A 16,117-nucleotide genomic window follows, 5' to 3' on the forward strand; every position below is an offset into this window, starting at 1 on the left:
TTTCTTAATTATGTCACTCATTTATTATTCTATTTTAACCTCATTTGATAATGGTTAAGTTTTGATCTGGTCAATTGTTATTTTAGATATTTATTTAATTCCCAGGACTGATTAAATTTGCTTGGAGCACTTAATCCTGGTTTCTCCTATTAGGGATGATCTGGGGCCCGACTTTTTTATATGATGTTTTATCCCAATTTCTAGTAAGGCACCATAACTTGATTGAGTCATTTTAATGTATGTTTGTGCTGTGCCTGAATTGTTTTGTTTTGTGATATGTACTTTGATGGTTTTAACTAACCGAATAAAGTTTGACTTGACTTGTTTGCTAGTTATCATTATATACAAACAATCTTGCATGACGTAGGTATGCCACAGTAACAGAGCAATGATGGTGGATAGTGAAAATAGTGACTAATATTGTGCTAGTGCCATTTGCAAAAACAAGGAGCAAATGAAACAACATAGTGGATTGGTGATTATTTAATTAGTTAAAAAGAAGACTCAAATTAAGAGTACAGATTTACTAGACTACTTGAATTGTATTTTACTGCTTTAGGCTTTTTTTCGAATGGGTGTTTGGTAGGGTGCCTAGACTTCTCCAAGGCCACCCCCAAAGTCTACATGGGTGATACACCAACTTTCAGACTTTGCATCAATTCGTAGGTTGAGCGTCTCCAGAGGCTCTGTGCATGTATGCCCCACTTGAACACACATGAAAAGGAGAGTACTGGATTTTCACTTTCCACTTTATGCCCATGCAAAGAGTATTACTTTTTATGGACAACTGGAAAAGATTGTCAGCTGCCACCCCCACACCCCCTGACAAGGGTAAATGACACAAATATCGGATTCTAAACAATTTGTGACATGAATATCGTGTCAAAAATATTTTGACTTTCAAATTAATGTGGAAGAGAATATCCTGGAACAGAGTATTGATTTTATTGCATTTAATACCTTTTCAAGAATATTGTTGTATTTAATACTGTTTAATAGTAATAAATATTGTTGCTTTATCAATGTAATATATTTGTTATACATGTTTATTTTACATGTCTGTATTGCTAGCATAATTGTGTTTATTTTTTAAAACACAGTTTGCAATTTTAAATGTTTAATTGTATCATTTTATTTAATTTGTAATTTGCAATGTAGTAGCCGTCTGTTGGTTTTGCATAGGAATAGAATACACAGTTAATTAATTGTTTTATTTAATTCTAATGCTTGATATTTTTATTATTAAATATATATTTTTATTGATTAACTATTAAGGAATTGTTTAATTGTTATTTTGTTTATTTAATTGCAATTTGTTAATTTTTAATGTATATGTTTTTATGCATGCTAGCAGCTCATATTTTAGGAGTGGGCTGTTGAGTTTCTAGGGTAACAGGGTTAGAAGTTAATTAAATAATATTTAATTTAATTCATGAGATAAATAATGTTTTTACCGTAAAATACATATTTAATCAATTCATATTTTTTTAATTGCTTTTTAAATTATTGTTTTCAATTTATTAAGGTTTAATTTGTAATTATAATGCATATTTAAATTGTTATACTTTTGATAGTAATTTATATTTTGGTAGTAGGTTGTCGGTTTCATAGGGGAATAGGGATGGAAGTGATTCAAAGTATGTACATTTTTTATCAGTTAATCTTAATTGGAATTCTAGATTATTTAAGAGTCAATCTTAATTAATATTATAAGTGGAAATGATGCATATTTTATATGTTTTCTTTAAACTATTCATTGATATGTGCTTTTAATAATATTATGAGTGGAATGAATTTCTTCATTTTATTTGTTCAATTTCAGAAATACCTTCATCTAACTATTTATTTATTTATTATTTTTTATTTGTGGGTGTTTTTGGGGTTGTGGGGGAATTTATTTAATTTTACTCAATTATAAAAAAATGTTAAACATTTTTTTCATATCTTATTTATTTTGTAAGTATACATTGTAAAAAATTTGTAAAATATGTTTTAAACATTTATTGTTGTGAAGTATTTAATTATTTTCAAGAAAATAATTTTGTTACAATGGTTTATATACTTCCGAAGTTCAACTCATTTTACTGTTGCATGCATTATAGTGGTATAGTGAATATAACCCTTCCGCATTTCAACACTTTCCCTACTGTTACTTAGACTGGAATGAGAATAGTCAAAATAACCTCTCTGAAGTCCTACATTTTTCCTGCCGTTGCTTAGAATGAAATGGGAATAGTAAATATAACCACTATGAATACCAACATTTCCCCTACTTGTGCTTAGACTGAAGTGAGAACAGTAAGAGCAGGAATAGTAAATCTAACCCCTCCAGAGTCTAGATACTTTCCAACTGTTCCATAAATTAGAGTGAGAATAAAAAATCTAACCCCTTTGAAGTCTAACAGCTTCCCTAATGTTGGTTAGAGAGGATTTATGCTGTTTTTTTATTGTTGTTTAATTAATTTTCTCTTTATGTATAATATTTTGGTTCTTTGAAATGTTTGCATGGTTTTTAAAAACTGTTTTTAAATGTTTTATATTTATTATATTGCTTTGAATACTAACTTTTAATATATACTTTTTATTTTGTTAAAACATTGTTATTATATTTTTTCAAATATATAAATGTATATTATTTGAATTTTTAGTGTAATTCAATGTATAGACCTATTAATTGTGTTTGTTATGTTATGTAAATAAGGTTACATATTTTTGTTGTTTGTACAGATGTGTGATAGTTTTTTAAATTTTATTTTAGTTACTATTTAAAATTAAGGGCCAAATTACGATTTTGGTCGGAGTTGCGTCCGACAGGCACTGTCTCTGTGTAGGTACCAACTGACCGTAGATCGGCAGTACCGAACACCCTATTACAATGCGACCATACTTGGTGCGGAAGCACACTCCCATTTCCCTATGGGAGCTTGTAGGGCAATCAGAAACCGGCCGCAGCACAAGCTCCCATAGAGAAATGGGAGTTCCGGTAAATCCCTCACGATGCTTGCCCACAGTGCAGGGATTTACAGAGGTGCACCATGGGTGCCCCTTAGGTCCCCAACTGGAGGCTGCAGATGCATGGGGACCCTGCTAGGGTCCCCAAAGTCGCTTTCCGACAGGCTTTTCATGTTGGAAAACCTGACATGAAAAGCCTTCCAGTAACTGACATCATAATCCTGACGGTGGAAACGCCGTCCATAGGGGATTATGTGAGTTGGAAGTTAGTCGGTCAGACCGGCCAGTTTAAGCTCTGACCGTCTACATTGCAATTAGGCGATAGAACTTTAAACCGTGGATGTATGTATGTATGTATTTATATATATATATATTCACTGAAAAAAACATAGGTTTCAGGCACGTTATAGTTAGGAACTAGCATTTAAAAAACCTAGTTACATATGTAATTTTCAGAAAAACACACATTCACTGGATGATGTAATCAGTGATATCATTTGAGATGTCATGAGTGATGTCATGAGTGATGTCACTGACCATGTCATGAGTGATGTAATATGTGACGTCATCAGCAGTGCATTGCGGGCACGCGAGTTATAGTTAGCTGAACTAACTATAACGGGGGAATTGCAATGGTTTTGTACGAGTGAAAAGTCCAGCTAACTATAACGCCCCTGAAACCTATGGTTTTTTCAGTGAATTTTCAAGGTTTTTTAAATGCTAATTCCTAACTATTACGTGCCTGAAACCTATGGTTTTTTCAGTGAATTTCAAAGGTTTTTTAAATGCTAATTTCTAACTATGCCTACAGAGATAGGACATGTGAAGAAAGAAAAAAAAGAAATGCAGAAAGAAGCAACAGAAGTCCTCAAAGACGAAGAAAAGTGCAGGAAGAAGGATAACGTGCAGAAAGAACAAACAGAAGAGCAGAAAGAAGCCTTGTTGCAAAATCATCCTGTACCCTCAACTTTTTCAGACGGATACTGGTGGTAACTGAGTCTGACTAACCAGTCCTAGAGCCAGTGCTATGTTAAAAGACACTCAGAATACAGTGAAAACACCTACATACACTAGGGAACACTATGCGTTGGGGTCCCCCTGTGATCAGCATGACCTCCTATGTAAGCCCCTAGTATATAATAGGGCAGGGGATTAAAACTACCTCTTAAAACGCGCCACAGGGCGTTTTTGCACACGTCACCTCAGGCCCCGTCCCCTCACTTCCCCACTGTGTAAACACGCCCTGTGGCCGTTTTAAGTTGGGAGATTAAGTCCCCTTGAATCCTGAGGGTCCCTAGGGTCCAACTAGACCACTAGGTACCTCCAGTAAGCGAAACAGAGGTGCGTTGCAGAGAGATGTAAAAAGGGGCATGGCCTAGACCACCTCTCTGCAACGCAGCGGAGTGGCGCTTACTGGAAGCACCTGGTGGGCTAGTTGGCCCCCAGGGTCCCTCAGGATTGAAGGGGAATTATTTCCCCAACTTAAAACGCGCTGCAGGGCTTGTTTGCACACGTTAACTCAGGCCCCGTCCCCTCCCTTCACCACTGTGTAAACACACCCTGTGGCCGTTTTTAGTTGGGAGATTAAGTTAATTTGAATCCTGAGGGTCCCTAGGGTCCAACTAGCCCACTAGGTACCTCCAGTATGCGCCACAGAGCTGCGTTGCAGAGAGGTGTAAAAAGTGGCACGGCCTGGACCACCTCTCTGCAACGCAGCTCAGTGGCGCTTACTGGAAGCACCTGGTGGGCTAGTTAGCCCCCAGGGGCACTCAGGATTGAAGGGGAATTATTTCCCCAACTTAAAACGTGCCATAGGGCGTGTTTGCACACGTCACCTCAGGCCCCGTCCCCTTCCTTCCCCACTGTGTAAAAATGCCCTGTGGCCGTTTTTTAAGTTGGGAGATTAGGTCCCCTTGAATCCTGAGGATCCCTAGGGGCAAAATAGCCCACTAGGTACGTCCAGTAAGCGCCATTGCAGAGAGGTGTAAAAAGGGGCACAGCCTGCACCACCTCTCTGCAACGCAGAGCAGTGGCACTTACTGGAAGCACCTGGTGGGCTAGTTGGCCCCCAGGGTCCCTCAGGATTGAAAGGGAATTATTTCCCCAACTTAAAACGCGCCACAGGGCGTGTTTGCACACGTCACCTCAGGCCCCATCCCCTCCCTTCACCACTGTGTAAACGCGCCCTGTGGCCGTTCTAAATTGAGAGATTAAGTCCCCTTGAATCCTAAGGGTCCCTAGGGTCAAACTAGCCCACTAGGTACCTCCAGTAAGCGCCACAGAGCTGCATTGCATAGAGGTGTAAAAATGGGCGCGGCCTCAGAACACCTGTCTGCAACGCAGCTCCCTGGTGCACACTGGAGATACCTGTTGGGTTAGTTGGCCCTCAGGGACCCTCAGTATTGAAGGGGAATTAATTCCCCAACTTACAACTGGCCTGGGGGTGCGTTTGCAGAGTGCTGCAAGGAGGGGGCGTGGCCTCCAGCGCGATGCCAGTCTTTTATTTATTTTATTTTTTTAAGAAGGAGGGCTGTGTGGCCCCCCTTCTTTTTCTAATTTACTGGCCCTGGGGACCCCATCCCCCCGGGCCTGCACCCTAAGTTTTTTTTGTTGAAAAAAATTCATTTGGCCCTCCCAAGGCCTTAATCGGCCCAGGGACCCCAAACCCCGGGTCATGGCCTTTTTTTTATTTAAATTCTTTAGGAGGGGGCTGCGTTGCCCCCCTCCTCAGGCCACTTATGGCTCCGGGGACCCCATCCCCCGGGGCCGGCCTTTGTTTTTTATTATTTGAAAAATATATATATTTAAAGAAACACCTAGGATATGCTGGACAAACCATATGTAGCTATCACCATGACGATTTGCATGATATTCATTAAAAGGCGACTATGCATAGAATGAATCCACATGGAATGTATTTACACCGCTAGTGAAGCTCTGACGTGTCTGATGCCCTACTGTGCCTAATCCCGGCGCCCCCGCCGGTGGGTACTCTCCAAGTAGACACCCTTGTCATTTATTTATACAAACATGGGTAGCTATTGACGGGCACATTTAATATACACGCACACCAAGCCATTCAAAGGGGATTCGACAAAAATTCAACCAAACTATGCAAGAAACCCCCCTCACGGTTAATAAAAAACACATCCACCGCCGGATGTGTAAAACTTTTTATTTTACTCTCTGGAAAGGAGACGAACCTCACTTGAGAGTCACAGCGTGCTCCTGGCTGAGCCCAATGCTGTGTCACACCCACCAGTGCCCGCCGATTGCCTCACACCTCTGTGTTGTATTCCACCAGCTAGTGTGTATGCTATGACACTCTGTAGCCCATGTGCACTGTAACACCACCCCGTGAATATGTCATGCCACACTTGCCTTCGCACGAGTTATATTGCCCCATCTAACGTGCCTTCCTCGATGTGTATGTTATAACGCACAGCGCTATGCCATACATATTACAATCTGGGATCCATATCTTTGTCACAGTGCATATGCAACGTTACACTCCCCAGCACATATTTTATATTACAACTTTAGAGACTAGTTATGTTACACAACACTGCCCTGTGCATATTACACTTCAAGGCGCATATCGCATAGCACGCGCTAGTGCCTGTGCTATCTTGCGCTCTCCAATGAATCTGTCATTGCGCACAATGTATTGCATATTATATTTCACGCCTCGGTTCATCTTATATCACACTTTTTGGTGCATAGTTTATACCATATACTACATCTAGTTTTCATTTTCAATCGTGCTCTCAGGACTATGTTCTATATAACACTGTGTCCACCTACCCTTTTCACGGGCATTACATTTTGCGATGGGGGTGGAGGGTCAGGGGTTGTTTCTGCCAAGTGAGCCCGGAGTCACAGTCACAAACCTCCTCTTCTTCCTGAATAAAAGTGAGATTATGCTGCATACTTGTTCATATTTTAAGTAGTTCGCACAGACACACATTTTAAAAACAATAATGTTCCTAATACCCACCTTCTCTGAATAGTTAGCTTGCTGCCCCATCCACCTGCTCCCTATCCTCTGTTGTCTGAATCCATGGACTAGCCTCCTCCCTCCTGCCATGCATGGTCTGATGTGCTGCCACTGCCCTCCATTTAGCATGATGTACCAGTCCACTCCTCCTGTAGCCTCTGTGCTTAGCTTGCTGCCCCTATTCTCCTTCCCCCTGCCCTCCGATGTCTTTGTGCATGCCCCTGCTCCATCCTTTTTGCCCACTATGTTCCATGGACCTGCCACTCCTATCTACTCTGAGTGGTCTGTTGAGCTGCCACTCCCCTCCCACCTTCCTAGCATTGTCAGATGACTGTACCCTGTCCCTGCTACCTCCACCCTGCCTGTCCACATGCCATGCCCCTATCCCCTTCATCCTGTCCTCCATGGTTCATTTTACTGCCACACCCTTCTGCCCTCCCTGATCTGTTGTGCTGCAACTGCTCCTCCTGCCTGCCCCGCACGGTCTGTTGTGAGGCCCCTTCCCCTGAACTCTCTTGTCTGTGCCCAGGTCCTGACCCTCCCTTCTATCCTCCATGGTCCTCTGTGCATGCCCCTGCACCCTCCTTCTTGCCCATCATAGCCATTGTGCTGCCACTAACCTTACCGCTTGCCATGCATGGTCTTCTGTGCTGCCATGGCCCCTCCCACCTTCCCTGTGTGGTCAACTAGCTGCCCCTGACCCCCTCCCACCTTCCCTCCATGGTCTGTGTGTATGCCACCATAGTCTCATTGTTGCTCTCCATGGTGTGTCTTGTTTCTAGTGCCCATCTGCCTGACCTCCATGGTCATCTTGCTGCTCCTGCCCTGCCACCTTGCCCCCAGCCCTCTGTTTCCATGTGCAGACCCCCTATTCCCTCCCTCCTGGCTTGTCTGTTCCATTGTAATGCCCCTGATCCGTCCCTCCTGCCCTCTATGGTCTGTTATTCTGCAGTTTTCTCTCCTGTCTGTCCATTATGGTCAGCTAGCTACCATTGCCTCTTTCCCATCTGTTCTCTGTTGTCCATGTGCATGGTCCTGTCCCCTCCCTATTGCTTTCTATGGATTGTTGTGCTGCACTCCCGTCCCGCATGCGCTGTGTGGTGTATTGTGCTTCTGGAAACCCTGATGCCTGCCCTGTAGGGTCAGTTTGGTGCACCTTTCCATGTCCCTCCTGTCCTCTGTTATCCGAGTCCATGTCCCTACCCCAATTCCTCCTGCCTACCATGATTCAATGTACCATACTTGCGAACATTTTGAACTTGGTAAGAGGGAGATTTTGAAAAAAAACTGGGGAAGACATGCACAACTAAGCTACTCTTAAGGGTGCCCAAGTTAGAGAATAACCATGTAAGGTAAGATCTTAATACTATAACTAACTATAATATCACTTCAACCTTTATGTTTTTAGTGAATAGACAATTTAGGTAAGTGTCTATTAGGATCCTAGATAATGTGGGGAAATAGTCAAGAAACATTGCATTAATGGCAATAAACAATATTTTAAGAAAATACTTTCAATAATCGCAGGCATCTGCAGGTATATTTCAGAACATAAATTGCCAGTTTTCCCATTACTTTCCCTAGAGCTCTAAGGAAGGGGAATCTTATTATGCTTACTTAAATTTGACCTCAGTTTCGCACGGTGTTTTCCATATTTTATTTGCACACTCCATAAGAAAATTTGGATTACTCCCTGCTTCCTTTTTTAGCCAGTAAAGTTTACCATCTCTGTTTTCTTTTATGTGGCCAATAAATCCTTTGCACTTTAGTGTATGTGGCTTTCCTACAAGAAAAATAAACAAGCAAATAAAACATTACTTCAATTGTAATGTCAGGGTAGCTCATAAAACCTCAAAGTTTGAAAATTAATTTTTTGAGCAACTGATATGGATACTACAAATTTAGAAATATACACTGATTGTGAGGTTACTGTTTTTTTGCCAGATTCTGTGGTTGACACTGACATTACAACAAATTAGCACAAATTGATGTTTTTCTCTCTGGCAAATAAATCATGTTGCAACTGCTTTCTCATGCTAATTTCAGTTCAAATAATCAACTTAAACTGTGCTGTTTTTTGCCCAAACCTAAAATATAAAATATTATTGCAATTGTGATGTCAGGGTAGTTTTTTAAAACCTTAGGCAGAATTTGTAACAAGTTTTCTGGTCAACTGATACTACTTATTTGGAAATATAAAAGAAACATGGTTATGAGGCTGCCTTTTGTTTTTACCAAATTTTGTAGCACATTAGCACAAACAGATTTTTTTCTCTTGGACAAACATCTTGTTGCAGCAAATTTCTCACACTAAATTGACCACAAATATTCAGCTCAAATTGTGTTGTTTTTACACGTGACTTTGAGGCTAGCTTCATCCACTTGTCTGCTATATTGCCATTCACATTTTCCTTATGCCCACCACAGCATACAGCATGGGGAAACGGCTCAGCCCATCTTACCCATTGGCTCCTTTAAATGTGAGTGACTTGATAAAACCTCTGTACGTTACTCACAGCCCCCTGAACACAGTACCTTTCTCTCCAGTGATAAACATAGTTTCAAGTGTGCTTTTAATTTGAGTCTTTTTTCAATATTAACTTAAAATAGAGGTTACTGATTTTGTCTCCTTTTTTGGAGGTTCAATTAAAGGGTGATTTCTTATCCAACTCCTTTTTGAAGTTATAATATGTTCAGGACAAAAATGGAGGAAGAACTACCTTCTGGAGGGCAAGACAGTCTATAAAATAGTTCTAAAAAATTTTGATAAAAGAATCAAAAGAGTACAGGCAGAGGCTTTCTCAAGACAAATGGGTAAGACTGGCAAAGTACCTAAGGAGATTTTTAAGATAGTTCAGTCCTTTCCATCTCCTGCAGAAGGACAACAAAAAATAATCGTGTCACAATCTCTTTGCAAAAATCTCTCTGAATACTCTCATCAGAAGGTGAAGGTCATACATTACAATTTTTTCAAAAGCTCAGATGCTTCAATGTCTGCCCAGGGCCCACAAGATCAGAGCAAGAGAGATGGCAAAGCACTGGATGCTTTTGAAAATGTTTTGCTGGAGGATCAGAATCTGCTATCCCCAATGCAAACTTGGGGTCACCCGAGAATCCTAAAATATGTGGACTCAACATTCAAGAAATCTATCAATGTGTTGATCAACCAATCCCTGGAGCTAGGTTCAGTCACCCCATTGTAAAAAATCTCCAAGTGCCAGAACTGTTGAAATAGCCTAATGCTAATTCTTCAATATTGCACAACTATAGACCTATCTCCTTGCTCTGAGCTCCGGGGAAAATTCTGGAAAAACTGGCGAACAAGCCGCTCTGCCAATTCTCTGAATGTATTGAGATCGTGCATACATCTTAATTCAACTTTAGCCAGGCTTTAGTACTGAGGTTGCGCTTTTAGAGGTCCTGGAGTTTATTCAAACCAACTAATAGGAAATAATAGGCATCATTCTTTTAGATCTTTCAACTACTTTTGACACGGATTCCCCAAGATCTTGTTGCAATGGCTAGGGACAGATGGGGTGGGTGGCAAGGCCAATCTAAGGCTAAAACCTTTTATAGCAGAGAGGGCGAAGCCGTTTATCTCCCTCCTACACATCAAGCTATAAAGAATTGAGACACAGGGACTAATTATGATCAGAGTTGGAATGCCTCCGACCTCAGGCTTAATAAGCCTCATTGCAGTTTCAATTCCGACCGCCTAATTTCAATGTAGGCGGTCGCAATTGAAACCGGCCAGTCATTCTGGCTAGCTTCCGACAGTCTCAAGGAGCCCATTGGCTAGTCGGAACCGGCATGTAATCCCTATACAATGGCGTTTCCACCATCTGGATTACGATGCTTGGTTTCTGACAAGCTTTCCATGCCGGGCTTTCCGACATGGAAAGCCTGTTGAAATGCGAGTTTGGGGACCTAGCAGAGCCCCCCTCCTCCTGCTACCTCCAGTTAGGGGTCGAGGGGGCACCTATTGTGCCCCCCCTGTTGATCCCTGCACTGTGTGGCAGGCAACTTGAGGTGCCTGGCATGTGGTGTAGGGATGAACAGAATCTCCCATTTCTCTATGGGAGCTTGTACTGCGACCGGTTTACTGCCGCAGAATAATCTCCCATAGAGCAATTGGAGTAGTTTGACCGCACCATGTGCAGTTGTATTGTAATTGCTGTGTCGGGACTGCGGACTGGAGGTCGGATGTTCCAGAGACCACAACGGTGTCAGTTGGAGGCAACTCCGACGGCATCATAAAAGAGCCCCTAGTGTCCCCAAGGCCTCTGCCTTAAGAACACCTTGGTTAACATCTATACGGTGTCTCTAGCAAAGGCAGTGGAACATAGGGGATTCAATGTAATACTGTATGCAGATGATGCCCAACTTACATTCTCTTTCTAGCACGTAAATGATTTAATGATGGAAAGGTTCCAAGGCTGTCTCTGCCATGTCATGAAATTAGGAGGTCGGAGTTGAAACTGCGATGAGGCTCGTTAAGCCTGAGGTCGGAGGTATTCCAACTCTGATCGTAATAAGTCCCTGTGTCTCTTCATAGCACGTAAATGATTTAATGACGGAAAGGTTCCAAGGCTGTCTCTGCCATGACAAGGTGGATGCAGCTGAGTGGCCTAATGCTGAACTCCAATAAATTGGAGGAACTTGTCTTTGGTAACCCCCTCTCCATTAGACCTGTTGAGTCTATGGCCAAAGGATCTTGGAGAACCACAGGCCTCAGCTACATAATGAGAAACCTAGGGATACATTGATGAGAAACTCTCCTTCAAACCACAAATTAGCGAAATTACAGCAACTTTTTTCGCAATGCTGATGTCTCTAAAAAGACCCTAATATGCTTACCAGCCCATTCACGAAAAACAAGAGTGCACAACTATGCCAATTCTCTTTATCGCTGTAGAGCTATTGAAAGAAAGGGGCCTCACTACCCCTGTAGCAGCCTTACTGAATATCCTCCCATCAGAGAGCTCCACTCCTCAAACCAGAGATTTCTCTGCATTCCCAGAGTTGAAAAGACTAGGAGAGGTGACTATTCTATCTCTATACTGGCTGCTAAGCTGTAGAATGACTTGCCGAAAGATTTGAGTGATTAAAACAGAAGCCTGAAGACTTTCCTGTTTAGGAAAGTTCAGTACCTAGATTCGTTGGCCGTGCTTTCTAGCACCAGAACACTTCATTGGAAGCAGCTGTCACATTGTACAATTGGCAGTTCATTCATTCAATAATGTGGCATTGTAACATTCCCTAGAAGATGCAAGATCAAATTTGGCTTATAAGCGTCCTTAGTTACACTCTGCATAGAATTGAATCTACAGTTTAAGGACACCTATAAGCCCATTTTGAGCTCACATCTTCTAGAGAAGTTTATGTTTCAGTGGGAAAGGGGATTCTCCCCCCACTGAGACTAATGGGGAATAACAAAATTCTACCTCAAACGTAAAGGGTTTGCGACATCCAGATCAAAACCCCTCACTCTGTGAGGCATTGTAACATTGTAACTGCCAGCAGTCTTAGAGCTGAGTTATACGGGGATGTATGCTGATCTTCTTCTCCAATAGCAGTAGTAGTAGTAATAATAATAATAATAATAATAATTATGATTATGTTGATGATGATGATAGTAATAATAATAATAATAATAATAAGAAGAAGAAGAAGAAGAAGAAGACGAAGAAGAAGAAGAAGAAGAAGAAGTAGAATAAGAAGAAGAATATTCATGGTACAACTGAAAGGTTTCTATATAAAAATCATCACTGCTAAAAAGAAAAGGTCACATCAGCAAGCATATGGTGGCTCTGTTTAGGTTGTGTCATATTTTCCTTTATTCTTTTTGTGGCACATTCTTCCAGTAAAATATAATAACGAAATGGACCATTGCATCATCTTGCCAAGGCAGGACCTATTAGCTTTGCCAGTGCTTGTTTGCCAGTAGAGTCTGTGTTACAAAATCAGTCACAATGTCCCTGTACACTATTGTGCTCCTCTGTCTGTTTGTTTTCCCAATATTCCCATATCCACAGCACATACATTAATTCAGAAAATCTCCGTTTTAGTACAATGGCTGCAAACAGCAGAGCTCGCAACAGTGAGAACTAATTTCCTCTTTATGTTTCTGAGTTATGCAGTCTATAACTCATGCATTAATTCATGGATGTATCAAGGTAATGCATGCACTGTAGACAGAACTATTTCAAGAAAAGAAAAAGCACAGACCTCATTTCCCTCTTTGCTCCACATAGCCAGTGATAAGGCCCTCTGAATACAAAACAAATGCACTCTATCAGTGCGGATGCCTAATGTTTTAATAGCTCCTAACCCTAAGAGAGCACAATAGTGAAAGATGGTGTTAGAGATCAAAGCACTGCTGTGTATTTTACTGTACAAAATATTAAGAGGCAACCCTGTATTCCTGGAAACCTCCGTATTTAGTCATATAAACTGTGGTTCCCTCTGAGGAAGATTTAAACCTAAGCTTCCCTGACACCATAATGTGGTCTACGCATTTGTACATATATGTAGATGTATTAAATTGTTTGCTAGTTATCACTCACTACGTAAGAAACATATTATCCCCCTCCTAAAAGGTCACAACTTTGAACAAGTTAGGCCAGCACTGGCATACCTGCAAATGCTGGCGACACCAGTGGTGTGTTTTGGGGTGGCAAGCTATATAGTAGGCGCAATTAGGCGTAGGAACAAGCTACCACCGGACCATGGTGGGGACTCCGTTTCTTAATTATGTCACTCATTTATTATTCTATTTTTACCTCGTTTGATAATGGTTAAGTTTTTATCTGGTCAATTGTTATTTTAGATATTTATTTAATTCCCAGGACTGATTAAATTTGCTTGGAGCACTTCATCCTGGTTTCTCCTATTAGGGATGATCTGGGGCCCGACTTTTTTATATGATGTTTTATCCCAATTTCTAGTAAGGCACCATAACTTGATTGAGTCATTTTAATGTATGTATGTGCTGTGCCTGAATTGTTTTGTTTTGTGATATGTACTTTGATGGTTTTAACTAACCGAATAAAGTTTGACTTGATTTGTTTGCTAGTTATCATTATATACAAACAATCTTGCATGACGTAGGTATGCCACAGTAACAGAGCAATGATGGTGGATAGTGAAAATAGTGACTAATATTGTGCTAGTGCCATTTGCAAAAACAAGGAGCAAATGAAACAACATAGTGGATTGGTGATTATTTAATTAGTTAAAAAGAAGACTCAAATTAAGAGTACAGATTTACTAGACTACTTGAATTGTATTTTACTGCTTTAGGCTTTTTTTTCGAATGGGTGTTTGGTAGGGTGCCTAGACTTCTCCAAGGCCACACCCAAAGTCTACATGGGTGATACACCAACTTTCAACCTTTGCATCAATTCGTAGGTTGAGCGTCTCCAGAGGCTCTGTGCATGTATGGCCCACTTGAACACACATGAAAAGGAGAGTACTGGATTTTCACTTTACACTTTATGCCCATGCAAAGAGTATTACTTTTTATGGACAACTGGAAAAGATTGTCAGCTGCCACCCCCACACCCCCTGACAAGGGTAAATGACACAAATATCGGATTCTAAACAATGTGTGACATGAATATCGTGTCAAAAATATTTTGACTTTCAAATTAATGTGGAAGAGAATATCCTGGAACAGAGTATTGATTTTATTGTATTTAATACCTTTTCAAGAATATTGTTGTATTTAATACTGTTTAATAGTAATAAATATTGTTGTTTTATCAATGTAATATATTTGTTATACATGTTTATTTTACATGTCTGTATTGCTAGCATAATTGTGTTTATTTTTTAAAACACAGTTTGCAATTTTAAATGTTTAATTGTATCATTTTATTTTATTTGTAATTTGCAATGTAGTAGCCGTCTGTTGGGTTTGCATAGGAATAGAATACACATTTAATTCATTGTTTTATTTAATTCTATTGCTTGTTATTTTTATTATTAAATAGATATTTTTATTGATTAACTATTAAGGAATTGTTTAATTCTTATTTTGTTTATTTAATTGCAATTTGTTAATTTTTAATGTATATGTTTTTTATGCATGCTAGCAGCTCATATTTTAGGAGTGGGCTGTTGAGTTTGTAGGGTAACAGGGTTAGAAGGTAATTAAATAATATTTAATTTAATTCATGAGATAAATAATGTTTTTACCGTAAAATACATATTTAATCAATTCATATTTTTTTAATTGCTTTTTAAATTATTGTTTTCAATTTATTAAGGTTTAATTTGTAATTATAATGCATATTTAAATTGTTATACTTTTGATAGTAATTTATATTTTGGTAGTAGGTTGTCGGTTTCAAAGGGGAATAGGGATGGAAGTGATTCAAAGTATGTACATTTTTTATCAGTTAATCTTAATTGGAATTCTAGATTATTTAAGAGTCCATCTTAATTAATATTATAAGTGGAAATGATGCATATTTTATATGTTTTCTTTAAACTATTCATTGATATGTGCTTTTAATAATATTATGAGTGGAATGAATTTCTTCATTTTATTTGTTCAATTTCAGAAATACATTCATCTAAATATTTTTATTTTTTTATTTTTTTATTTGTGGGTGTTTTTGGGGTTGTGGGGGAATTTATTTAATTTTGCTCAATTATAAAAAAATGTTAAACATTTTTTTCATATCTTATTTATTTTGTAATTATACATTGTAAAACATTTGTAAGATATGTTTTAAACATTTATTGTTGTGAAGTATTTAATTATTTTCAAGAAAATAATTTTGTTACAATGGTTTATATACTTCCGAAGTTCAACTCATTTTACTGTTGCATGCATTATAGTGGTATAGTGAATATAACCCTTCCGCATTTCAACACTTTCCCTACTGCTACTTAGACTGGAATGAGAATAGTCAAAATAACCTCTCTGAAGTCCTACATTTTTCCTGCTGTTGCTTAGAATGGAATGGGAATAGTAAATATAACCACTATGAATACCAACATTTCCCCTACTGGTGCTTAGACTGAAGTGAGAACAGTAAGAGCAGGAATAGTAAATCTAACCCCTCCAGAGTCTAGATACTTTCCAACTGTTCCATAAATTAGAGTGAGAATAATAAATCTAAACTCTTTGAAGTCTAACAGCTTCCCTAATGTTGGTTA

At 39.5% G+C, this 16,117-nt stretch overlaps 1 protein-coding gene across 2 annotated transcripts in view; it reads right to left on the reverse strand.

The window, feature by feature from the left end:
* The window catches only part of LOC146805373 (interleukin-18 receptor 1-like), a 682,858-nt gene that overhangs the window by 175,672 nt on the left and 491,069 nt on the right, over window positions 1-16,117 (reverse strand). The window contains exon 6 of one of the 2 annotated variants that reach the window (XM_085622594.1): window positions 8,567-8,732. The exons of the other annotated variant lie outside the window; for it this stretch is intronic. Coding sequence (XP_085478720.1) covers window positions 8,567-8,732 — 166 coding nt within the window. The remainder of the gene's footprint in view (window positions 1-8,566; window positions 8,733-16,117) is intronic. 2 annotated transcript variants of the gene reach the window in all.

The sequence above is a fragment of the Triturus cristatus genome, chromosome 8 (genome assembly GCF_964204655.1).
Source record: "Triturus cristatus chromosome 8, aTriCri1.1, whole genome shotgun sequence".
NCBI lineage: Eukaryota > Metazoa > Chordata > Amphibia > Caudata > Salamandridae > Triturus > Triturus cristatus.